This window comes from Pelodiscus sinensis, chromosome 5 (genome assembly GCF_052426305.1).
Source record: "Pelodiscus sinensis isolate ZL-2025 chromosome 5, ASM5242630v1, whole genome shotgun sequence".
NCBI lineage: Eukaryota > Metazoa > Chordata > Testudines > Trionychidae > Pelodiscus > Pelodiscus sinensis.
This window is the reverse complement of record NC_143056.1, coordinates 46,183,665-46,208,636: the sequence shown is the minus strand read 5'-3', so window position 1 is coordinate 46,208,636 and position 24,972 is coordinate 46,183,665. Positions and strand designations below refer to the sequence as shown.

At 41.7% G+C, this 24,972-nt stretch overlaps 1 protein-coding gene across 2 annotated transcripts in view; it reads left to right on the top strand.

Annotated features, from left to right (window-relative positions):
• Window positions 1-24,972, top strand: part of TTC6 (tetratricopeptide repeat domain 6) — a 166,833-nt gene that overhangs the window by 13,112 nt on the left and 128,749 nt on the right. For both annotated transcript variants that reach the window (XM_075926901.2, XM_075926899.2), the window contains exons 4-6: window positions 5,231-5,437; window positions 7,276-7,418; window positions 12,138-12,347. In XM_075926901.2, coding sequence (XP_075783016.2) covers window positions 5,231-5,437; window positions 7,276-7,418; window positions 12,138-12,347 — 560 coding nt within the window. The remainder of the gene's footprint in view (window positions 1-5,230; window positions 5,438-7,275; window positions 7,419-12,137; window positions 12,348-24,972) is intronic.

The following is a 24,972-nucleotide window of genomic DNA, read 5'->3' as shown; positions in this document are numbered from 1 at the left end:
GCACGGATGGGGATGTGCGTTCCGTCGATGGCCCCGCCCCCCCCCCCAGTTGGGGAAGCCAAGGGCGCCGAACCCCCGGATGACGGAGTCGGGGTTGGCGAAGCGGACCACCCTGCGGAGCAGCACCCGGTTGATGGCCTTGACCACCTGCAGAGAGACACAGCAATCCGCGAATCACTGGGGCGCCCGGGTGGCTGGGAGTGTTCGTGCCCTGGCACTGCCCTGCGCCCTACTCCCGGAAGCAACCCCCCCGGGCAGCGTGTAGTACGGCCGGGACAGACCGACTCCTCCGGTGCGGGGCACTTTCGCCTCCCCGCTCCCTCCCCCCATTTTCCCTGGGGCGGCCTATCTCCTCCTTGCAGCCCCCCCTCCCCTCGGCCCATTGGCCGGTGAGTGCCATACCTGCATGAGCACTGCTCCGATGGTGGATCTCCCCATGCCAAACTGGTTCCCGACGGATCGGTAGCTGTCCGGCGTGGAGAGCTTCCAGCGGGCAATGGCCACCCGCTTCTGGAGGGGGATGGTGGGCCTCATGCGAGTGTCCCATCGCCGCAGAGCAGGGGCGAGCCACTCGCAGAGCTCCAGGAAGGTGTCCCTCTTCATCCTGAAGTTCTGGGTCCACTGTCTGTCTCCCCAGCGCTCCAGGACGATGCGGTCCCACCAGTCGCTGCTGGTGTCCAGACGCCAGATGTGGCGGGGCACGCTGGCGTCCGGGTGCTGCTGCGGCTCCTCCATGGCCCCCAGGGAGGCCAGGCGGAGAGGTAGCGGGCTGACATGCACCAGGTGGTGCCAGGCAGCTTCCAGCCATTGCTGGCAGGCTTGCAGCAGCAAGTCCAAAAACTGCACCAGAAAGCCCAGGGCGAGCTCTGGCTTCCAAAGAGAAGCACCGACATAGACAGGCGCAGAGAAAAATGCTTTGTTGTCCCTCGGCGAGGTAGGCAAGCAAGCGGAAAAGCTGAGAACCAGCTGTCCAGGGGGGTCCCTTTAAGCACGAGCCTCAGATAGCCTCAGACAGCAGCCACACAAAGCAACTACTGACCTGATGCCCTGCCAGAACTGGTTTCAGCTGCCCTTAAGTGCACCCCAGCGTCCAATCAGTGTGGACGCGCTAGTTTGAATTAGCAAAACGCTAATTCGAACTAGTTTTTAAGTCTAGATGCTCTAATTCGAATTAGCTTAGTTCGAATTAACTAATTCGAACTAAGTTAGTTCGAATTAGCGCTGTAGTGTAGACATACCCCAAGTGGGCAGTCTTCATTGACATTGTGCTCACCCTGCATCCAGTCTCTGACTTATGAGTTTTCCCCTTCCCATTCTGAAAAGAAATAGGACCCTATAAGCAAGTTTTGAGACAGGCTACTTATAGCTTCACCCTTTAAAAGTGGACACTCACTCTGAACAGGTCCTATGGTTGGCCAAGTTTACAGGCTTCCTCTATTTTGGAGAAAAGCTGGAAAAGGTGATGGCTGACAACACAATACCCAAACTGTCTCTCTCTTCCCCACTAAGAACCCTCTTCCCCACTATAGACAAGCCTTCAGTGGGAGGCACTTCTTTCTCTTCTTGTTCCTTTGCTGTTACCTCTGGCTATGTCTAGACTGCAGGCTTCTTTCGAAAGATGCTTTTTCGAAAGCATCTTTCGAAAGAGCATCTTTCGAAAGATCGCGTCTAGACTGCAGGCGGATCTTTCGAAAGAAAAATCCGCTTTTTCGAAAGAGAGCACCCAGCGAGTCTGGATGCTCTCTTTCGAAGACGGCCTCTTTACATTGAAGAACGCCTTCCTTCGAAAGAGGAACTTTCGAAGGAAGGCGTTCTTCCTCGTGAAACGAGGTTTACCGCCATCGAAAGAAAAGCTGCGTTCTTTCGAAATAATTTCGAAAGAACGCGGCTTGAGTCTGGACGCAGGGGAAGTTTTTTCGGGAAAAAGCTACTTTTCCCGAAAAAACCCCTGAGTCTGGACACGGCCTCTGTGAGGACAACAGATTCCCAAATGGAAAATAGTGGAATCAAAGTCTTGGAGAAAAGTCCAGCTGTACCTTAGCCCTCTAAAAAAATGCACTTTATGACAAAAATTGCATAAACCTTCACCCAGAGCAGAAGGTAGGTGGCAAGTTTTCTCATTTCTAGAGGAATTTTTCATTGACCACAGAAAGGTGGGTCAGGGAAATAGTCAGGGTTGCTCCCCAAGTCATAGGTTTCACCCCATGCAGTCTTCATCCAGCTATGTAGGGATGTTGTTTGTTCTGGTGGCCCTTGCGGATGCCACAGAACTCACCATGGAGGCAGAGCTGCTGCAAAGCAGTGCTAGGCTCATGGGTCTCATGCTGCGCCTCATGGTACAGTTTGTCTAGACCAGTGTTTCTCAACCAGTGGTACAAGTACCCTTAGGGGTACTTGAGAGAAATTCGGGGGGTATGTCAACACAACTGAAATTTGGAGAAAACTGAATTTTTGTTTTAAGTTTTACAGCGCTTTATTATTTTTGTACTTTTTACACCCAAAATTTTCATTGCCCACCCAACTACAATTAAGTTGTTAAACAAGTGTGTTGCAATGGTAGAAAAAAGAATTGTGTGTCTGAAAACTGTAGGTACTGGGGGTACTTATAATTTTTTTTAAATGGGTACTTTATAAAAAAAGGTTGAGAAACACTGGTCTAGACTGCCTGTATGCTGCTCCAGTAGGACAAGGACCAGTGTGGACCGCAGGCCCTACTCACCCAGGTCCTGGCATTCCTGCTGCTGCATATGCCCCTCAGTCCTCTGAACACTGCAGAATGCTACTTCTGGCAGTAGGAGATGAGCTTGGACTGGAGGGACCGTATCGTCCTGCAGCTATGAGATGACCAGCAGTGTCTGCAGAACTTCTGCATGTGGAAGGTCACATTCCTCAAGCTCTGCAAGTGGCTCACCCCTGCTCTCAGGTACAAAAGCATGTAGCCATTGCCATGTGGAAGCTCGCCATGCCAGACAACTACTGTTCCATCGGGAACCAGTTTGGCATGGGGAAATCCACAGTCGGGGCCGTGGTCCCTCAGGTAGCCAAGGCCATCAACCAGCTGTTGCTATGGAGGGTCGTCACTACGGAGGGTGGGGTGGAGTGGGGGCATAGACAGCATGTACATTCCCATCCTGGCCCCTGACTACCAAGGGGTTCCTATGTAAGAGTGTCATGGGGCTGAATGCTCTGGACTGGGTCTGCATGTGCACAGGCTGTTGTACAACCCCCAGGCCAAATAGGCTGAGAGAGGAGTGCGCAGCTCCTCGCAGCTCCCTGCCTGCCTCCACTTGTATATATGGAAAGTTATAGAACTCACCTGAAGCACTTTCCCTGTGTTTGTCTGAATCCTAGGAGACATCCTGGGAAGGGGGGGACTGGTTCCAGGTTGAGGAGCAGGTCCTGGCCGGTGGGTATGGTCTCCTGGCTGGCCTCTTTCTTCTCCTCATTGGTGTCATCTACCACCCTGCCCTCCTGCTCCATGACGATGAGAATGGGCTGGGGGGACATGATTGGCTTCCCTCCCAGGATGGTATCCAGCTGGTAGAAATAGTGACAGCTGTGAGGTGCTGCCTTGGATCATTCACTCTGCTCCCTGGCCTTGTGGTAGGCCTACCAGACCTCCTTAATCTTCATGCAAATCTAGTCGAGGGTCTGGTTGTGGCTTTTGTCAGCTAGGCTGGCAGTAATCCAGTTGTAGACCTCCACATTCCACTTTCTGGTGTGGAGATCCTGGAGGTTGGTCTAGTGCCTCCAGACCTCGATAAGGTCCACGATCTCTGCACCATTCCAAGCCAGAGCTCTCCTGCATCCCTTGCAAGTGACAGTTGAGGGAGCAGCATGAGTGCTGGCTGTCGTGGGAGGTTCTGAGGGAGGGTTGGGGTCCATCATGGCTCCCTCGCTGGCTGGTGCCTCGCACATAGCTAACATTGTTCTCCGACGTGTTAGAAGTCCTTCTCCCATTGCCTGGAGTTTTAAGCTCTGAAGAAAAAGGGGAGTAGTGGAGATGCCAGGTGTGGCCAGAACAATCAGAACTATAGCTGTGAAAGGTCGCCAGATGCCTGTTATTTTGAATTAGCATTAGTGTAGTGTCCACACTCACAGTGTTTCAAAATAACTATTTCAAAATTAGTGTTATTCCCCAAGGAAAGCAGGAGTACAGATTTGAAATAACCACCCCTTAGTTTGAAATTATGACCTTAGCAGTGTGGATGCTCTGCTTATTAATTGGCCCTAAGGGGGGTTATTTTGAAATAACTCCCTGGTGTAGACAGAGCTTAAAGAGGATTCCACAGGTGTCCTGGATGCATAGCCTAAACTTGGGATGTTAAAGACTAGTCGACTATCCAGTAAGCAAATGCTTATCGGATAGTTGAGTCGACTAGTTGATTCTCCACTCCTGCTGCCTCTATCAGATAGAGGCAGCAAAGGAGGGGGAAAAGTGGGTACTTCAAAGCGGCAGAGCCCCGGGGTCAACTGGGGAGTCCCCAGCTGATCCCAGGTTTTGTGGAAACGCCACGTGGAACCCAGGGGCACCTGGGGACTCCCCAGCTGACTCTGGGTTCTGTGGAAATGCCGCACAGAGCCTGGGAACAGCTGGGGAGTCCCCAGCTGACCCCAGGTTCTACAGAAATGCCGCACAGAGCCCAGAATCAACTGGGGAGTCCCCAGGCGACCCCAGGCTCTGCATGGCATTTCAAAGTGACAGTGCTGCATGGAGCCCTGGGTCAGGGTGCTTCCACTTTGAAATGCACAAGAGCCCCCACTGGTAAGTCATTTCAAAGCTGGCACGCTGCTTGCAGCCCGGGGCCAGAGGGAAGTCCCACTGACTCCAGGTTGCACATGGGTGCTTCTGCTTTGAAATGCACAGGAGCCATTGGGGCTCTTGTGCATTTCAAAGGAGGAATGCGTAAGTGCCTATCGATTGGTCGAATAGTTGATGGAAATTCCATCGACTACTGAATTAGTAAATTAATCGGTATTTAACATCCTTAGCCTAAACCTGGCAACTCTCTTCTTATGTACATAAAAACTTATAATGATTCATAAATATGTTTGTGGGTAAAATACCTTGAACTATTCTGAATATTAATTTTAGTATCTTAATGATCTTTTGATGATTTTGTGTTTACACTATGTAGTTTAGAAAGTATATTAGAAGTATAAATGTGTCATATTTACAAAAATACAATTTTAATTCCTTCCTCTCCCCCTCCCTCCCCCCCCCCCCCAGACAGAAGAATCACTTAGTGGAACACCAGGAGCTTCACTTGCATTTTCAGAGGATATGCCTGATTCTGTAGAAACAGAGGAATATAGATTACAGTTATCTTCTTCAGACATTTCACTCTCACAAGAACCTGCTTTTTCAGTGCCTAAAATTTTGGAGGATATAGAGAGAAAACAAGAATCACAAATAACTGTAAAATCACCTTTAGAGGTAACATTTGTATATCTGATTTAATTAAAGTATTTGGGGTGAATCATGTTGTCCCTCTTTGGGTATATACTGCTGCTGGGAGCATGCTTCCTACATGGGTAGATAGACATGTGCTAGCTTGAGCTAATGTGCTGAAAATTGTAGCATAACCAGCATAGTTTAAGGCAGCTTGGGCAGGACTCCAGAATACAAACCTATCTGGACCCCTTGGGTATGTAATCTATGTAATCCTCAGATACTCTGCAATTTTTAGGGCACTAGCTCAAGCAGAGCTAGCATGCTGGGAAGCATGCTTCCAATGAGGGATGTAAGAGTGTAACTGTTTAAATAGTTAACTAATAAGCATCAGTTTATCCGTTTCTGATACGGTTTCTTGCCGGCTCCTGGACTTGCTCCTGGGAAGGCAGCTGTCGCCTGATGCTGTAGGCTCTGTAATATATAGATTATACTGCAGAGCCTGCAGTGCAGCCGGCTCTTGAGGAGTCAGGCCGGCAGCCAGCTCTCTGTGTGCTAGGAACCAGGCTTTACTATACTTTACTATAAGCTGGTTTATACTATACTTATACTATATTCATACTATAAGCTGACTCCTGGCATGCACCAGCTCACCAGCTTATACTGTGACACGTGTAACTGTGTAACTACTAGGATTTTTAATGGCTACACGGTTACATTTTTAATCATTTTTTACATCCTTACTTCCAGTCTCAGAGTATGTCTGTGCTACAAACCTAAGTTAACCTATATTAGGTTTACTATGTAATTATGGTGATGGTTTACATCCATACTACCCTCCTTGGGTCAGTTATGCATGTCCTCCCCATGAGCACTTTCACTGATGTAAAAGGGGCAGAGTTGAGATATAAGAGTCTGGTCTCTCTGACCGAAACCTGGTTGCCCCACAGGCTCCTGGGATCCTGGCAGGCTGCCCCACTTACTTCCTATTCCTGATGGACAGATGGGGAAGCCACCTACAGCTTCTTGCCCCTCTATTCCCCCCCCAAGAGTGGTGAGAATCTGCCTGGAGTTTTTCTTCTTCCTATTCTCCAGTGTGAAATTGACAAGACAGTCAATGTATGGGATACAGTGTATACATTAATGCTGCTTTGCCCTAACGACACCAGCATTAGTCTTATGCCTTTTGTGGAGGTGGAGTTATAGTGTCAGTGTAATAGGGCACTTACATTGGTGGGAGGACGACTCTAGTGTAGACATTGACATAATTAGGTCAACATAAGTTGCTGTATGTTGACCTAATTGTTAGGGTTGTAAGTCTATAGCCGTTTAAACAGGTAACCAATAAGCATGAGGTTATTAGTTACCCAGATGGCTACTTGCTACCTGCTACCCCGAGCGACTGCCTCTGATACAAACTTGCCATGCTTCTCCCCAGGCTGCTTCCTCTGTCAGAGGGAGCCAGTAAGCGGGGGCTCCTGGCCTGCGCTGGCTCCTGGTGAGCTGACTGATGCCCTGTGTATATCTGTGTAACCGTTGACCTTTTTCAGCAATTATATGGTTAATCCATTACACACATTTTAACATCCCTACTAATTGTGTAGTGTAGACATACCCTCAGATAGTGCAGCCTGGGGAGGAGCATAGCAAGTTTGTGCCTCCCAAGTTCTGGATTTCCCCTGAAACTGATGTATCAAGTAGAGTAAGATACAACAACCACTACAGTTTCTCTAATTTATAGCAGCCTTAACTGTCTGATTTGTTTTGCTCTGAAGTTCATAATTGCCAGAGTTCAGAGTATTTCAACATAGATAAAAACAACCATATTATATTTAATTTCTCATAAAATTGTTTTTTTACCCTTCAGTTTTCTTGCTTTTTAGGCTGTATCCTCACAGCTGCTACAAGTGAGAGGAGAAGCAATTTTAAAGGCTAAACCATTAGAAGTCCAGCAAAAATTATCAGAAAAAGATCTCATGCTACAGCAATCACTGTCCTCGCTATCCACATGGACTCCAGGGTTCAAGTAACTTTTAGAACTTTTCATTGTTATGAAGTGAATGCATTGCAAAATATTTTTATAGCTATTTTAAACACTTTTAAAAACATGAGTGTAATTCAGGTTTAAAATAGTCATAAGACCATTTTCAAAATCCGGGGTCTGAACACCCAGAAATTTGGGGAAGTTCAGATCCATATTTTATAGCTCAGAAGCAACTGTTGTTTGAATTTGCTGTTTATCTCCTTAAAATAGTTTTCATTTACAACTTCTTAAACATACTGGGCCAAACTCAACCCTGGCATTGACTTAGCAGGGGTGGGAAGCATTTATGCTGAAGTAGAATTTGGTCTACACAATATCTAAGTATTATCCAATATTTAAAAACAAACCATGGAAAATGCCACAAAGGTAAACAATTCCAGATTTAAACAATTTTCTTTATTTATGTATTAAGAATTCCTTGACTTGTATTTGTATTATAGTAGGCTGTTGGTTATTCAGATTCAGTAGAGGAAGGTGAGATTTTTTGAATGACACTCTTTTTAGCTAAAAATGCAGATTCAGGTTGACTGACACTTTCTTTAATTTATGTCAAATTTGTTATAGTAAATAAAAGCTTAGAAAAAGTCTGTTATGTTTCAACATTTTAAAATTAAATATCTTCATATTTTGATTGGAAATTCGTTTTCATTTTAGATTTTACTTGCATTTTAATTATTTTAAAAAGGTTACCCTCTCACCTTGAAGCAAAATGAAATAGTTTATTTTAGGCTGAATGCAACATTTCACTCAACCCCAAATTAATTTTTTTAGACTCTTTTGGTTCATCAACATTTTTTGTTTTGAATTGACTCAAAACAAATTATTTTGTTTATTTTTTTTGATTCATCTACCCAGCCAAACATATCAGAAATTCACACAAAGTTATTCAGCAGTTTTTAGTTGAAGAGTTGTAATTTGAGAACAGAACTTATATATCTTGCTAGTGTCATAGATAGCATATGTAATTCTGTAGCATGTGTGGAGATACAGAAAGTACAGTTTATACACTAATTTGTCAGATCTTATTCATTTCATGACAAGTGAGATTCTCTAGTTTTTTTCCTGTCAATTAGATCTTTATGGCCTAATTTGTTTTGGTGTACCTTAAGTTGCATCTGCACTTCACTCTTTATTGAGGTTAAAAAAAGCTTTAATGATTAGCTTTTGTTGGTCTTAGAGCCCTGAAAGGTTTGCTGGACACAGAGAGAGCCTTTTTATGGCAGGCCTAAAGTTTGTAAATGGATATTACTTTCAATTAAGTAGCTGAGACTAGACTCATGGGAAAAGAATGCCTAAGTTTATGAAACAGTCAAATTGGCATTTAAGTGACCCTCTGCATGCCATTGCTTATCTACATGGCTTAAAGATCATTTGGTTAGCAAGATTATATATTAAAACAAATAGTGACTGCAGACAATGAGTATTTTACCTTCAATAAATAGTTATTGTCAGATTATCAATGGTGCAGAAACTGCATGATTTTCTAAAAAAAAAAAAACACCCAACAACTTTATTTAGTGCATTAGGTGAAGACAGTGTAGGCCACACACGTAGTATTGTTTCTTCATGTCTTCTTTTTCAAAGAATGATAAATAGTCGTCTTAGGGCAGACTGTGTGCTGTAAAAACACACCTTTACCTGCAACATGCCCCAAATATTTTAGTTTTTATTGCTTATGCTTCCAGCTTGTCCATCCAGCAAAATGATAAACTTCAGTACTAGAAGAATAAGCATGATACAATTAGATTTAGACCCAAACTGTTTTTATCTATTTTAAATTAGTAAAAGAGACCTCCTGAAAAATTTCTGAGACAAATTTTCAGCTATTTCACTTTTCTTTATTTATAGAAATCACTGAAACTATTATATGGTTTCTTATTATAAAGAAAACTTAAGAAACTGTGTTCCCATAGAAGTATTATGACTTTCAGTTATTTTTTTAATTTTTCTGATGAATTATACTGTGAGGAAAATGTAGTTTTTAGTGCACAGATTTACATAAGACAGACTATTGCTTATATTTATGGATTATATATAGTGTTTTTCCCTTTTAGAAATATGGTGTGAAATCTTTCATTTCTTGTCTAAAATAAATCAGTATGTAAGCTGCTCATTAAAATATTGCTCTGCAATTTCACTCTTCTGAGTCTAAGCCGACTATGCTTTCAGTCCTACTATACTGCAAAACTTTCATGAAATCTTGTCCTGAAAATGTCTACTCCACTGCTTGGGATTCCAGGGGGTATCCTTTAATCCAGACTAGCCCATTCATGTGTATCATGTGTATCATGACTGTGAATCCCCTTCTTTCATGGATACTCCTTTCTTTTTTAGACTTTTAAATTTTCATCCCAAAAGCTTGATCCTGTACTCTTTATGCAGGAAAAGGTCCTACTGAGTTTAGTGAGCTTTTGCTTGGGTTGTAGGATCTGGTGACATTTTTGCATTGTTGAGGAAACTAAGGCCTTGTCTACACCACAAAAGTTGCACTGCTTTAACTAAAATCAGTTTTTATATTATTTTAGTTAAATTAGTCCAGACATTTTTGTGAGTGTTGGCTGAAAATTATTTACGTTTGTTTAACTTGTGCCTGTAAATTTACTGACACATGCTAAATCAATATAAAATTGGTTTAAAATGACAAAAGTGTGTCCACGCAGGGGTTTTCATTAATTTCACTGTCATTTTTAGAAACACTTCTTTAGTTAAACCTAAATATACATAGTTTATTTCCCCTGAGAAATGGGTTCTCTTTCATATACCAGTTAATTACAACATAATGAAGTATATTCCCAAATAAAAATGAAACTGTAGGTTAAGGTTTTTCAGATATTGACAAGCTAATTGGGTGTTTCAGTTTTCTTCAAAAATCCATTGAATTCATTGCTAAACTATATGATAATTTTCTGGCTCTTGAGATGTATTAGTTTCTTCTGACTGGTGGTATGTGGTGTAATTATCATTTTGCCTCAATTTCCTAAGGCTTCTTTATCTTTCTTTTTTGCTTTCATTCTTTTGTAATATTTTAGGACATGAGAAATGTGGCTCAGTGTTATACTGTTGTCTGTATTTTTTTCTTATTTCTTTGTAGTTATTAGTGCTGCATTTCCCCTTCATAAAACAAAAACATTACATTCTAGTTTGTGGGTTTAGGAACAGCCCTGAGTAAGGGGGATGATATATAAGCTTCATGACTCCAATGATAGCTCTGCAAGGTTTTGTGTCTCAAGAAAATTTTACTCAATGTAACTTTAACTTTGAATTTCCATCAGTCTTCTACAGATGTTTTCTGTAAGTAACTGATAAGTATTTACAAACTTAATTCCAGTTTAATAATTTTGTTTTCCTTTTAATTTCCTTAGATCCTAAAATGAAAACAAAACACGGAAGAACAATTCAGTGAAAGGACCTTTAGTATAATTTGTAACTTTTCTGTGGATGGAGTCTTCTACCTAAAAATCCATCCTCTATAAAATCCACTCTTTTTCTTACTCTCACACTTTTTCTGACCAAACATGCCTTCTCCATTAAACCCTTTATGGCTCTCTGCTACGTTATGTCTGGAAGATGATGGGGTGCATGTTATGTGGATATGTGGGAGTCTCTGCACCATCACTTTGATCTTCTTTACTTTTCAGATCATCCTCATTCACCCTAGGGGGTTTCTTGTCAGCTAGTCCCCCTGCATATAGCTGGTGTATGTCCTGGACATTTGGTAACTCTGTGGAGTCCATAAAATAGATGGAAATGTCTTTTAGGTCCTGATACATTAAGTTGGTGGAAAGAGTCTCATTGACTTCAGAGAGTTTTGGATCAGGATACTAAATGATGGACTTATATAACTTTAATTTTCCAAAGTTAGTCAAAGACATCAGGTCTTACAAAGTCAATAGATTAAATCAAATTTGTATGGGCCAGACTGTTCCGGAATTATGAACTGAAAGAAGTTAGGAAAATGTACAAATGAAGATAGGACTTCATTAACATAATCAACTCCAAAATGTTATAGACATTATTTTCAAGGAATTCTGTTATGGATCCTAAATCCCATCTGCACTACATCTGGGAGCATGCTTCCCAGCATGTGTAGACAGACATATTTTTGTTCTGTTCAAGCTAGTGAGTGAAAAATAGCATTGTGGCTAGGAAAAGCATGGGTAGAAGCTTGGGTTAGCTGTCTGTGGACAAGTCCATTTGAACTTCTTGGTTACATATTTGGTGGCTAATAAAAGTTGTTGCTCGTGCTATTCTTGGCTACACGGCTATTTTTAGCACTCTTTCTCCAGTAAAACTAGCATGTGTTTGTCTACCTATGCTGGGAAGCACATTCCCAGCTGCAGTGTAGATGTGTCTCTGATCTCATTGATGTGTTCATGTAATGTTTCAGCCTATTTACATATGTATACAATTTAGGCGTTCCTAGATTACTTACACAAGTGAAACTCTCAATGAAACTCATGAAAGTTGTGCTTGAATCAAAAGAAAAAGACTCTGGATTATGTAATTAATTTCTACTTTAAAGCTACTGTCAGAGATTTTAACATTTTCTTTTTCCTTGTACAATAATTTCTACTAGTTATATGTATTAAATCTTTAAATACTGTCTGTGATGCTAATGCAGTAGTAATCTATGTATGTGAAATCTAGATCTCAGAAGACAGTGAAAATCCTAACATAGTTGATTTTTTTTTTGTCCCCCAGAGGTCAACATCATTCAGTTATTCATCACCTTTGTACGGCTTCTCCTAATTTTGCATTACCTGCTGATCTGCAGCTGGCTTCAAGAGTATATCATACTTTCGACAGAAAAGGGCATTACCTTTTATTTACAGCAGAGGATCTGTACCACCAGGAGAAAGCATCACTCTGCTCAGAATATATTGCTTTTGAAGAACAAATGGAAAGAAATAGGTATGAACTCATCTATTTTCAGTTTAGCTTTATACAGGCAGTCCCCGGGTTACGTACAAGATAGGGACTGTAGGTTTGTTCTTAAGTTGAATTTGTATGTAAGTCGGAACTGGTACATATTGTAGGGGAAACTCTAGCCAAACATTTCTCCAGAGCTCAGTTTTATTCTCCCACACCTCACTTCCCTCAGTCCTTTATTCTCAAGCTGAGGTGTCTGCTGAGAAAAGCCGCTCCGCGTCTCCCTAGTCTGCTGGGGGCAGCGCTAGCTTCACGTCTCCCTGGTCTGCTGGGGGGTAGCAGCTAGTGTGGGGTTGCCTCACCCCGTTTGTAAGTAGGGATCTGATGTAAGTCGGATCCATGTAACCCGGGGACTGCCTGTAGTTAGTATTTAGTTTAAGTGAATATTAGTTAAAAATAACTTTTCTGAAGGCTTCATTATTTTAAATATTTTATTATTAAGGAAATGTTCTGGAAACAAAATGCCTCAATACATTCTGTTTTACACTGGCACTACGGACATATTTTAATATTCTTATTTATATTAATCTTAAACCATAAACACCTAGAATTAATATTGCTCAGAACAATAAAGATATTGTTTTGCATCTGATTTATTAAGACACATTTTAATTTGTTTTTAGTGACTGTTTCATATATTTATCCTTTATCTTGCAAATACGTATGCACATGCTTATTTTTTTTGTCATGTCATACATGAGCACTGTTGTCAATAGGACTTCTTAAGGTAGTCAAGTTTTGCATGCGTATTCCAATTTGGACTTTAAAGCTCAGCTCCGCAAACCCTTACTCACAGAATCTTATTCACACAAGTCTTGATTCTGAAGCACTTACACGTCTGTCTGCCTTTAACCATATGAGTAGTTACATTGATTTCAATAGAAATTCACATACATAAAGTTAAGCATAAATTGTATGTCAGTAGGATTACTTGTATGAGTAAGGGCTATTCATGGGAGAAAGTGTTGCAAAATCTTTAATCTTTAATTTTTGAATAATGTGTTTAAAATGAAGTGACTGTTTTGTAAAATAATGTTTAAAAATTCAAGCTAAGAATGTTAGTGCAACATGCCAAATAACAGGATGATCTGTCAACACGTAATTTGTTTTACAAGGAACAGTGATGAAATGTTAACAATACTCGGCTTTGTTGTCTGCCTATTCATGTTTTATAGTGTTGTCACATCGCTAATTTATGTGCTTTCAGTGTCATTGTGATTAGTTCCTAAATCTCTTTCTGATTTTCCTACAGGTTTTTGCAGTTCCTTTCTCTTAACTGAAAAAAAAAAATCAAATATAAATAAGAATGATCTTTCACCTTCATTGTGTAGTGATTATTTTAATTAACTTTTTGCTGTATTTTTGTTTGTGACTTATTGTGTTCGGTAGTTACTCAGGAGATTTAGGATTGGACAACGTTCGTATATTCTTTCACAATTTTCGGACTGGTTGGTTGCTTCCTATAGTCTGTTTAGATCCAGTCATATTTACAAAATATAAGATCATTTCTAATATGTTTGCAGATGACTCAAAATTTGTTAGAATGATAAAGAATAACAACAGGTCAGTTCTATACAACTATCTTTGTTACTTGATAAACTGGGCTCATTTGAACAACATGCATTTTAAAAAATACAGGCATATTTAAGGTTATACTTCTAAGAATAAAGAATATAGGTCATGCTTGCAGGATGGGGGACTATATTTTGGAAAGCAGTAATTCTGAAAGGGAGTTGATAGCCATGATAGATAATAAGCTGGACATAAACTCCTAGGGCATACACTAGCAAATACAGCAAACATTATCCTTGGTGGTATATGTATATCCTTGAAGAATGTATGTGCAAGATGATATTGCATAGAGGTAGGAATATGGTATTATCTCTGTGTAAGGAGTTAGTGAGACTATTACTGCAATACTGCAGTCCATTCAGGTATCCAGGCTTTTTAAAAAGGATATTGACAAATTGGCTCAGAAAAGAGCAATAAGAATGATTCCAGGTCTGGAAGGCCTCCTGCCTTATAGTGAGAAATTGAAGAAACTCAGTCTATTCAGTTTATCCAAGAGAGAATAATAAATAATTGATCAGTATCTATAAGCACCTGCACGGGGAGAAGATTTCTGATGGTAGAGAGCCCTTTAATTTAGCAAACAAAGGAATGTGGGATTCTCTGTCACTTGAAGTGTTTAAATCAAGACTGAATAGCTCTAAAATTTAGGCTAGATCTCAACCAGAAATTATAGACTTGATGCAAGAATCATTTGGTGATAATGCATTTTGATCTGTACAGACTTCTTTTTCCTCCCAGTTAAACTAATGCTGCTCTTTTCAATTTGGGTATGCACTAGGGCTGAAGTTGTCTGTGAACCTTAGTGAGTAAAGTTAGCAAAATATAGAAGATTTTGTGTTTTACAGAATCATAGAATAATAGAATCCTAGAACTGGGAGGGACCATTCAATTCCAGTCCCATGCCCTCAGAGATAGGCAACCAAGAAGAGTGAGCAGGCTGCATGAGTGGTCCTCCTTTATTTCAGTGGGCCCAGGGGTTCCACCTGCAGCCTATAGTCTCCATGTCTGGCACTCTTCCCCACACACCTCTTATGCACTGGGACACTGGAGCCCCACACTTCCTATTTCTCCTTCTCCCTCCCAGCACTTTTGGAGCACCATGAATCACCCGATCCACATTCTGTCCCCAGCCCTCTCCCTCCGTTCCTGAGCTTGAACAGCCACAAACATCCAGTTCTTTCAGTCTTCTCTCATAGGAATTATTTGCTCCATTATCTTTCCTGGCACAAAAGTTAAGCTGACTGATTTGTAGATTGCTGAGTTGTCCTTATTTCCCTTTTTATAGATGGACGCTATATTTGCCTTCTTCCAGTCTTCTGGAATCTCTCCTGTCTTCCAAGACTTTTCAAAGATGATAGCTAATGGCTCAGATACCTCCTTAATCAGCTCCTTGAGTATTCTAAGATGCATTTCATTAAGTATTTTTAACTTATTTTAATTTCTGAGCTTATCCCGTTTTTCACTGGCATTTACTATGCTAGGTGTCCAGCTGCCATCAACCTTCCTTGTGAAAATTAACTCGAAGTTGACAAGCACCTCTGCTATTTCCCCGTTTTCTGTTATTGTTTTTACCTCTTCAGGAAGAAATGGGCCTACCCTATTTTTGGTCTTCCTCTTGCTTCTAATATATTTGTGGATTGTTTTCTTGTTACTCTTTATGTGTCTAGATAGATTGAGCTTGTTTTGTGCATTCACTTTTCTAATTTTACCCCTACATACTTGTGTTATTTGTTTATATTCATCCTTTGTATTTTGACCTAGTTTCCACTTTTTTATAAGACTTTTTCATTTTTAAATAATTCAGGATCTCCAGGTTAAGCCAAGCCAATCTATTGCCATACTTCCCATCTTTTTCTGTGCATTAAACTAGTGTGCTCTTGCACCCTTAATAATGTCTCTTTAAAAACTGCCAGCTGTCTTCAGTTGTTTTTCCTATTAGTGTTGCTTCCCGTGGGAACTTGCCTACTAGCTCCCTGAATTTATTAAAGTCTGTTTTCTTGAAATCCATTGTCTTTATTTTGCTGTTCTTCCTTCTACTATTCCTTAGAATCCTGAACTCTATCATCTCATGATCACTTTCATCCAAGCTGCCTTCCACTTTCAAATTCTCAACCAGTTCCTCCCTATTGTTAAAATCAAATCTAGAACAGCCTCCCTGTTAGTAGTTTTCTCTACCTCCTGAAATAAAAAAATTGTCTCCAATACATTCCAAGGACTTGCTGGATAATCTGTGCCCTGCTTTGTTACTTCCCAACAGACGTTTGAATAGTTGAAGTCCTCCTTTACAACCAAATCCTGTGCTTTGGATGATTTTGTTAGTTTAAAAAAAAAGTGTCATCCACCTCTTCTTCCTGATTAAATGGTCTGTAATAGACCCCTACCATGACGTCACCTGTGTTTTTTAACCCTTTTAACCTTACCCAGAGACTCTCTCAACAAGTCTCTCTCTTATGTACCTCTTAACATCAGTCCAAGTATATACATTCTTACTATATAAGGCAACACCTCCCACCCTTTTCCCCTGCCTAGTCTTCCTGAACAAGCTGCACCCTTCTATATCAATATTCCAATTATGCATATTATCCCACCAAGTATCTATGATACCAACTATGTCAAAGTTGTGTTTATTTACTGGCATTTCAAGTTCTTCCTGCTTATTCCCCATACTTCTTGCATTGATATACGGACAACTAACATTGTCTCCTGAGATGTTTGTGGTCATCCCATTCCAAATCTAATGGATCATTTTCATAAAGTAGATAAATAATTCCTAGTGTGTGAAATATTTGATTCTGTTTTTGATTGTTGTCAGCTAGGATTTATCAAGCTGTCATCTATCTGGAAGTATATTACTGGGTGAAACTTTGTGAAGTAAATGGTGAAGGAAGAAAAACCTTCTGTAAAGTAAGCTCTCTAACACATGATAAGTGAAACTTCCCAGGCCTTTAAAGTTTTTTGAATCCTAAGGGTCATGGGTAGGAATTCCTCGGTCAATTCCTTTAAGAGCATAATCAGAATGTCTTAACTGATACATGGAGCCAGATGTGAATTAGGGGTTTGTGGGGCCCTGAGCCAGAGCAAGAGGGGCCCCATCATCAGCCCTTCCATCTGCAGTGTCTCCTTCCCCATCTGAACTCTTTCCATAGAGTGGGGTCAGGTAGTGCTGTTGGGGAGGGGGGTCAGGGCATATGAGCACATGGACTTTCCCTGTCCCACCTGCCTGGTGCTTCTGCTGGGTAAAAGGATTGGGGCACATGGGCTTCCTCTATGCCTCAGCAGGAGCACCAGGCAGATGGAGTGGGACAAGTGTTTCATGACCCTGCTTCTCGATAGGAGTGCTGGATGAGCAGAGTAGGGCACAGGGATGCCTATTGTCTAGAGGCCTCCTGGTTGTCTGGAACCCCTAGGCTTGGGCCCTTTGGCCTAGGGTGTGTCTAGACTACATGCCTCCTTCGACGGAGGCATGTAGATTAGCCAGATCGGAAGAGGGAAATGAAGCCGCGATTAAAATAATCGCGGCTTCATTTAAATTTAAATGGCTGCCCCGATCTGCCGATCAGCTGTTTGTCGGCAGATTGGGGGAGTCTGGACGCGATGCCCCGACAAAGAAGCCTTTCTTCATCGACACAGGTAAGCCTGGTTTCACGAGGTTTACCTGTGTCGATGAAGAAAGGCTTCTTTGTCGGGGCATCGCGTCCAGACTCCCCCGATCTGCTGACAAACAGCTGATCGGCAGATCGGGGCAGCCATTTAAATTTAAATGAAGCCGCGATTATTTTAATCGCGGCTTCATTTCCCTCTTCCGATCTGGCTAATCTACATGCCTCCGTCGAAGGAGGCATGTAGTCTAGACACACCCCTAGTGATTAATCTGCCACTTCATGGAGCATTGGCTTTGTCACAAGTGCTGCAGGTACTTTGTGTACCAAAGACCTCATTTCTTCTAGTTCTTCCATCATTGCATCATAATCTGTACCAAAATTTGAGCAGAATGACAACCAGAAGATGATGGTTCCTCTTGTACTCAAATGAATTAATGATTGAGCCTGTTGCTAAATACAGTTCTGCTGCAGAGAAGTAGAAGGATAGCAACTGTGCAAGAGACGGGCTGACTTTCCCCCAGTTTTTTAAAAAGCTGACAACGTTGGCTGACCCAGTTAGTATTGGGCCAGGAGTCTATAAGGATTGTAGCCAAGTGATAATGGAACCATATAATACAATTACTGTGACTTTGCAAAGTATATTGGACCAGCTGGTTAAGCATTTATGGCTTCCATTTTGTACTACAGGCAGTCCCCGACTTACGCGGATCCGACTTATGTCGGATCCGCACTTACGAACGGGGCTTTTCTCGCCCCAGAGCTCATGGGCGGCAGGTCGCCACCCGTGTCCTCTGGAGCGAGAAAAGCTTCTCCCGGTCTCCCTGGTCTGCTGGGGGGGTCCAGCAAAGCCGCTGGATCCCCCAGCAGACCAGGGTCACCAGAGCAAAGCCGCTGCCTGGTCTGCAGGGAGACGGGGAGCAAAGCCTTGGAGCACGCCCGCAGTGGGACAGCCCAGGCGCGCTTGGGCTGTCCCGCTGCAGGCGTGCTCCGCGGCTTTGCTCTCCGTCTCCCTGGTCTGCAGGGAGACGGGGAGCAAAGCCTTGGAGCACGCCCGCAGCGGGACAGCCCGGGCGCGCTTGGGCTGTCCCGCTGCGGGCGTGCTCCGCGGCTTTGCTCCCCGTCTCCCTGTCTGACCAGCAGACCAGGGAGATGGGGAGCAAAGCCTCAGAGCATGCCAGCAGTGGGACAGCTGTGGCGCGCCTGGGCTGTCCCGCTGCCCGCGTGCTCTGCGGCTTTGCTCCGCGTCTCCCAGGTCAGCATACCAGGGAGATGGAGCAAAGCCGTGGAGGACTTGGGCGGTCCTGCCACCCCCGTCTCCCTGGTCTGCTGGGGGGGGGGGTGCAGCTAGAGGCCCCCCCCCAGCAGACCAGGCTTTTCTTACCTACCCCTGGGGTAGAGCAGCTGGGGGCTGCTGGGTTGGTCCCGCAGCGCCGCTCCGGACCAACCCGGCAGCACCCCAGCTGCTCTGCCCCAGGAGTCCTGATTCAGCCGCTGCTGGTCAGTTTCAGCAGCGGCTGAATCAGGACGCCTGGGGCAGAGCAGCTGGGGTGCTGCTGGGTTGCTCCAGTAGCGCCAAGGAGCTGCGCTACTGGAGCAACCCAGCAGCACCCCAGCTGCTTTGCCCCAGGCGTCCCCAAGTCAGCCACTGCTGAAACTGACCAGCGGCTGACTACAGGAAGCCCGAGGCAGAGTTGCTCTGCCCCAGGCTTCCTGGAATCAGCTGCTGATCAGTTTCAGCAGCAGCTGACTTGGGGACGCCTGGTTTTCTTAAGTTGAATCTGTATGTAAGTCAGAACTGGCATCCAGATTCAGCCGCGGTTGAAACTGATCAGTTTCAGCAGCGGCTGACGCCAGTTCCAACTTACATACAGATTCAACTTAAGAACAAACCTACAGTCCCTATCTTGTACATAACCCGGGGACTGCCTGTATCTCCAAAGACCTTCCCTGGGAATATTGCCATCTATGAGTCTTACCTTCTATATGAATGTTGTTGACATGGCCATGACAAAAGGAAAGGCCAGCCAAGTTTGTGGTGCTAAAGTTCAGAATTCTGAGCAGGAATCATAGGATTAATTTGGAGTAAGAGGCTTACCACTCTTTAGCTACAGCCTATACTTTTGTGGTCTGTCTTGCCTTCCTCACTAAAGGTCAGATTAAGGTTCATCAGAATGAGCACCAGGAGCTTAAAAAGCTAGTTCAAGAAGGTACAGACCTGGCCCAGCATCAGGCACGGGCACTCCTTGACAGGGATGATACAGTACAGAAAATTATTGATTCAGTTTGATGTCAGCAAATGCATTTGGCTGAAAAATTCTGAATTGCACTGGAAGGTTCAGAAAAATATCATCAACAATGTTCCTTCTAATTTTTTCATCTATATGCACAATACATTTTGTTATTTGCACTAAGGCATTTGCAGATGCATACCATCAGTAGAAATACATGCTGCGGGCTGTGGGCAGCTATGAGCACTCTGTTAATCAGCTGGTAGAATCTGAATCTCTCCTGGGTGGCCTCCCAAGTGCATAGCTTGCAGGGAACATTGCTCAACAACTTATTCTAGTTCAGAGAGAACTTCTTTGGGGAACAGGTGGAGATCTCTGTATGGAAGGCAAAGGACCTGAAAATACTTTACTTAGAAAGACCTTCACGTCATTGGCTGGTTTCAGATGTATTCCAGTGTATGGGGCATGCAGCTTCAAAAGCAGAAACCAGAGTGTATTAAGCCCTTAGCTATAATTCTTCTTCCTCCCCGTTATTTTCTTTTTAAGTGACTTCTGGAAAGATCCTAACAGTTTAAGGTTTATTAGTCAGAGAATATTAAGTAAAAATATTTATCCACATATGATTCTTTTGTATCTTTGGATGCAAGAATCTAGAACAACTTTTGATGATGATAATATTTTCAATAGTTGGCTAGTTTTCTAGACTTCATGCTACTCAATTTGTTTTTCACTTTTTTTATTTACTAGGCATAGAAATTACCATTCTATGGTATATTCAGGGGATAGCTGAGTGAGTCTGTTACAGAAAAAAACAACAAATGGTCTGGTAGCACTTTATAGACTAACAAAACATGTAGATGGTATCATGAGCTTTCGTGAGCATGTCCACGAAAGCTCAAGATACCATCTACATGTTTTGTTAGTCTATAAAGTGCTACCAGACCATTTGTTGTTTCATTCTATGGTATGTTTATGTTTTATTCTATCTGTCACTGACTTTGATGCAATTACTCACATGCTTAAATATTTAAGCATATACTCAACCTTGCTGCATTCAAGAAGTATAGAAAACTGAATCCTCTGGAGCACTGCCATCTTGTGGCACCACATACTACTTAAAAGTTGATTTTCAATCTTTTAAAATTTATATGCTACATAAACCTACAAGGTCATAGGTCCAATTTGTCCTAAACTAGTCACTGGATAGTTAAATTCAAATTATATTGATGTTTGCAGTTAAAATATCAATAGTTTTTCTCTCTTCATGTGTTGGGGCTAGCTTTAAGTATTTAGGTTTACACTTGTTTGTTTGCAACAAAGACCAAGGAATTCTGCAGTAGTCTATTCTGGTATTTTTAGTGGGTCTGATCAAAAAAGCAATAGGTTCAAGTTTTCCTAAGATAGTAATGCTTATTTCTTCCTTGTATTTATCTTAGGCAGCAATATATTCAATATGAATATTAAAAGAGGTATTTTATCCCCCCCATTTCCAGCAAAAATATTTTACAAGAATTGTAAAAAATGTCATTGATATAGTATTGTATTTTATAAAACTCCTTTCATCAGGAATTCCTGTATTTCTCTGAGAAAAGATTTACTGTTTTTGCCAGCAGCTAGAAACAGAACAGTATTAGATTAGTATTTCTACTTCCTAGCACTTTCCCTGAATTTGCTTTTGTCTCCAGAAGGTCAATAGTCTGTAAGGCATTTCAGTTTATATCAGCTTTTTACTGTTTGACATAGACTTCTTAATCTGAAAACCACTTAGATCAAAAGTGCAATATAAATAGTGGCTAATCATTTTTGTTGCTAATTTCAATTACTTTTTAAAAAGTAATATTTTTAAAAAGTGTGTTTTACTCAAGGATCATAGAAATAAAGAGGAAACTTGAACAGATGAAAGGCCAGACACTTGGCAAAAGCTACTTTTTCCCCTCATCAAGTTAAGACTTCTGCTTGAAGAAAGAGAAATTTAATATATATTTCAGAGACTATTCAAGATCACATTACTTTCAGGTCTAAGGCATTTCTTTCTAAGACTCTAAGGAAGGATTACGGGTTCTTTTGTCCCAAGGTTACTTTTTTAGGACTCCTTTCAAAAATTAATCACACTCCTAATTAGAAGGTACTGTACTTTGTTTTAAAATTATGCTCAGGAATACCAACTTTCTCTCATACTGTAAGGAGGTGTTAAAAAGGGAGTAAATTGCAGATATTGTAAATGAGAATCATACCAACTACATTGGTTGTGTGTGTCATATTACAAAGAAATATGAGTGGAATAATAGAAACATAATTGTATGAATTCAAAGAGAAACATGTTATAACTGTGTTGGCCCCATGATATTAGAATGACAAGATGGATTAGGTAATATATTTTACTGGACCAACTTTTGTTGATCAGACACACTCTTTCAAACTACATAGAGCTCTTCTTCAGGTCTGGGAAAGATATTCAGAGTGGCACAGCTAATTACAAGGTGGAACAGATTGTTTAGAATAGGTAGTTAACACAAATATTACCTCACTACAAAGAAAAATGTAATTATTAGTTTAGTCGAGTGGTTTTCAGTCTGTGGTCCACAGATCTCTGAGGGGGTCTAGAGACAATGTTTAAGATTTTCAAGGGGTTTCACAATTCCATTAAGAATGTTTAGGGGTCTGCAAACGAAAAAAAGTTGAAAATCACTGGTTTAGTTGTTTCAAAAACCAAAACAGTATAAAACCAGCAGATGTCACTCTGAGCATGTACTAATGAGGTTAGAATGATTGAGTCAAACATAATAAATATTTTATATCTATATGTATACATAGATATTTAGCGATACATTTTCTCTCATTTGTATATATACTATGTTTCATCCTCTCCATTTAGTTATAAATTTGTATAATTGTATTATTTTCATAAAGACCAATTGTAACCAAAAGGTTGAGTATTCATTGTGTTATGAAATCAAGCTAGAAATATAAATTAAAACAAAATATAAACATAAATCTTATTTTCTACTAAGTTAATATATTTAAAAATATGATGCAGAAATTATCAGTATAAACACTATCATTTATTGAGTAGAATGTTTTTTAAAAAAGCTACTTGGCTGATAAATATTAATCAAACCAGGAATAATGAAAATATTAGTGTTTTTGAGTATTCCCTCATTCACACTCAAAATCTGTTATTGGCAAGGTACCAGGCACAAAGGGTCTGTCTACATAGCAGGGCTTAACTCAAAATAAGCTACGCAAATTGAGCTACATCAGTTGCGTAGCTTATATCGAAATAGGGAGAGTCTACAAAGCACTTATTTTGAAACAGAGCACTCTTTCTCTGACTTCTCTCACTCCTCCTACAATGAGGGTTAGAGGAATCAGAGTAAGCTTGACAGTGTTTTGAAACTATTTTGAAATAACTGCCTCCTGTGTAGATGCAGCTAAGTTATTTCAGAATAGCGCTAGTTATTTTGAAATAGTATTGCAGTGTAGACATACCCAAAGTGAATAAAGGTAGAGAATGGCAAACATGGTTAATTCAAGCGGACAGTTTTATATAAATTATTTAAGAAGAGGTTAGTAAATTTTAATCTGAAACATTATAAAAGGTGCAACATGTATTAAGACACATGAATTGTAACTTATTTTATATACTTGAGAGTGTCACTTTCTAAAATGAGATATTCTATTTATGTGACATTTGCAGTAGGTAATTTTACAAAAAATACAACTCTCTCCCAAAATCAGAATCGAACTGACAGGTTAAACACTTAGGTCTGGTCAACACTAGACCAGGCAGGTCAACTTAAGGTACGCCATCCAGCTACACAAAAATGCTTACCTTAAGCCAAGCTGCCACAGCGTCTACAGGAGGCCACAGCTGACTCCAGGCTCTGCACAGCACTGCTGCTTTGACATGCCAATGGGCTTTGGTGCATTTGCCTTTGAAGTGTAGCAACAGCTCTGTGTTGCTACACTTCAAAGGTGGTGGTGCCCTTTCGACTAATCTGCCTTCAAAGGCAGAGGTGCCGTATTGACTAATGTGATGCAAAAATGCATTGACTATTTGATTAGTCATTTACCCGATACTTAACATCCCTAGTCTATGGTACTGAAGAAAAGGCCTAGGTCTTCTTTGGATTTGGTACCTCACTTGGAGATGTTGGTACTGAAGTCTAGTACAAATTAGAGACTTAAAGAGTCATTCAAGGTAGAGTCTGTCATTGGAGCATTCTCCAGCTAAGAAGAAGGGATTGCCACCTCCATAGCTATGCCAAGCCCATTGAGGGCATCCCCTAAAAGATCTCTGCAGCAGAGCCATCAGTCATTGCCACTCCCAACCATCTCAGAAGCATATGCAGTCAAAAGAGATCTGGTTAGCCTCTCAGTACTGATGTCCCCAGAGGTGCAAGAAGGTTTACAGTCAGTTCTGATGCCTGTGTCTCCTTCCGCTCCATGTCAGAAATTCACAGTACTGTTATCTCCCAAGCTTCCACAAAGGCTGCTGCAATCAAAGGTCAAGCCTTCAATGATATCCTCAGCACCACATCTATCATCTATAAGCTTGGGCTACCAACTTACGCTTCCAACTGGTTCTGCTCTCCCATTATCAGATTCTTCCTCTTTGCACTCAGAGTATTTTCATCTGTGTCCCATCCAAGTCAGAGGACATACCCTCCAGTGGACCTTGAGTCATGCAACAGTCTGTGGTCTTCCTGTTATGGAGCAATGGCCCAGTGATGGTGGGGGGATTCTAGGGTCATATCAGTAATCGTTCTGGATACTGTCATTTGTCCCTGCTGCTGGTAGGACCTCCCCACAATCATCTTTCTTTGGCAGTGAGATTACTCTGGGGGCATTGGCACTGAGAGTATCATTTTCCGGAATTGAGCACTGAGAAGTCACAAGTGTGGCTTCCTCATCACAAGTCATGAAGCTTCACCTTGGAATCCTGTCCTGTCTTTTACCTCATTGCCAGGCAAGACTGTTGGGTTGCTTTGACTGAAATCATTTGCTCTTACCATAGCACACAAATACCTGAGTGTCCTGAGTCATATGTCAAGGTGTACCACACCAGGCTGCATGTCAGAAAGCAGCACGCATCACTAGAGTTGCTGAAAGCCCCAAATACTCATCATTTGGACTAGGTGGTTCACCTGACAGTGTCATTTTTGTTGATTCTGGATTGGTGATGCACCCTCTGAAAGTCTGGAG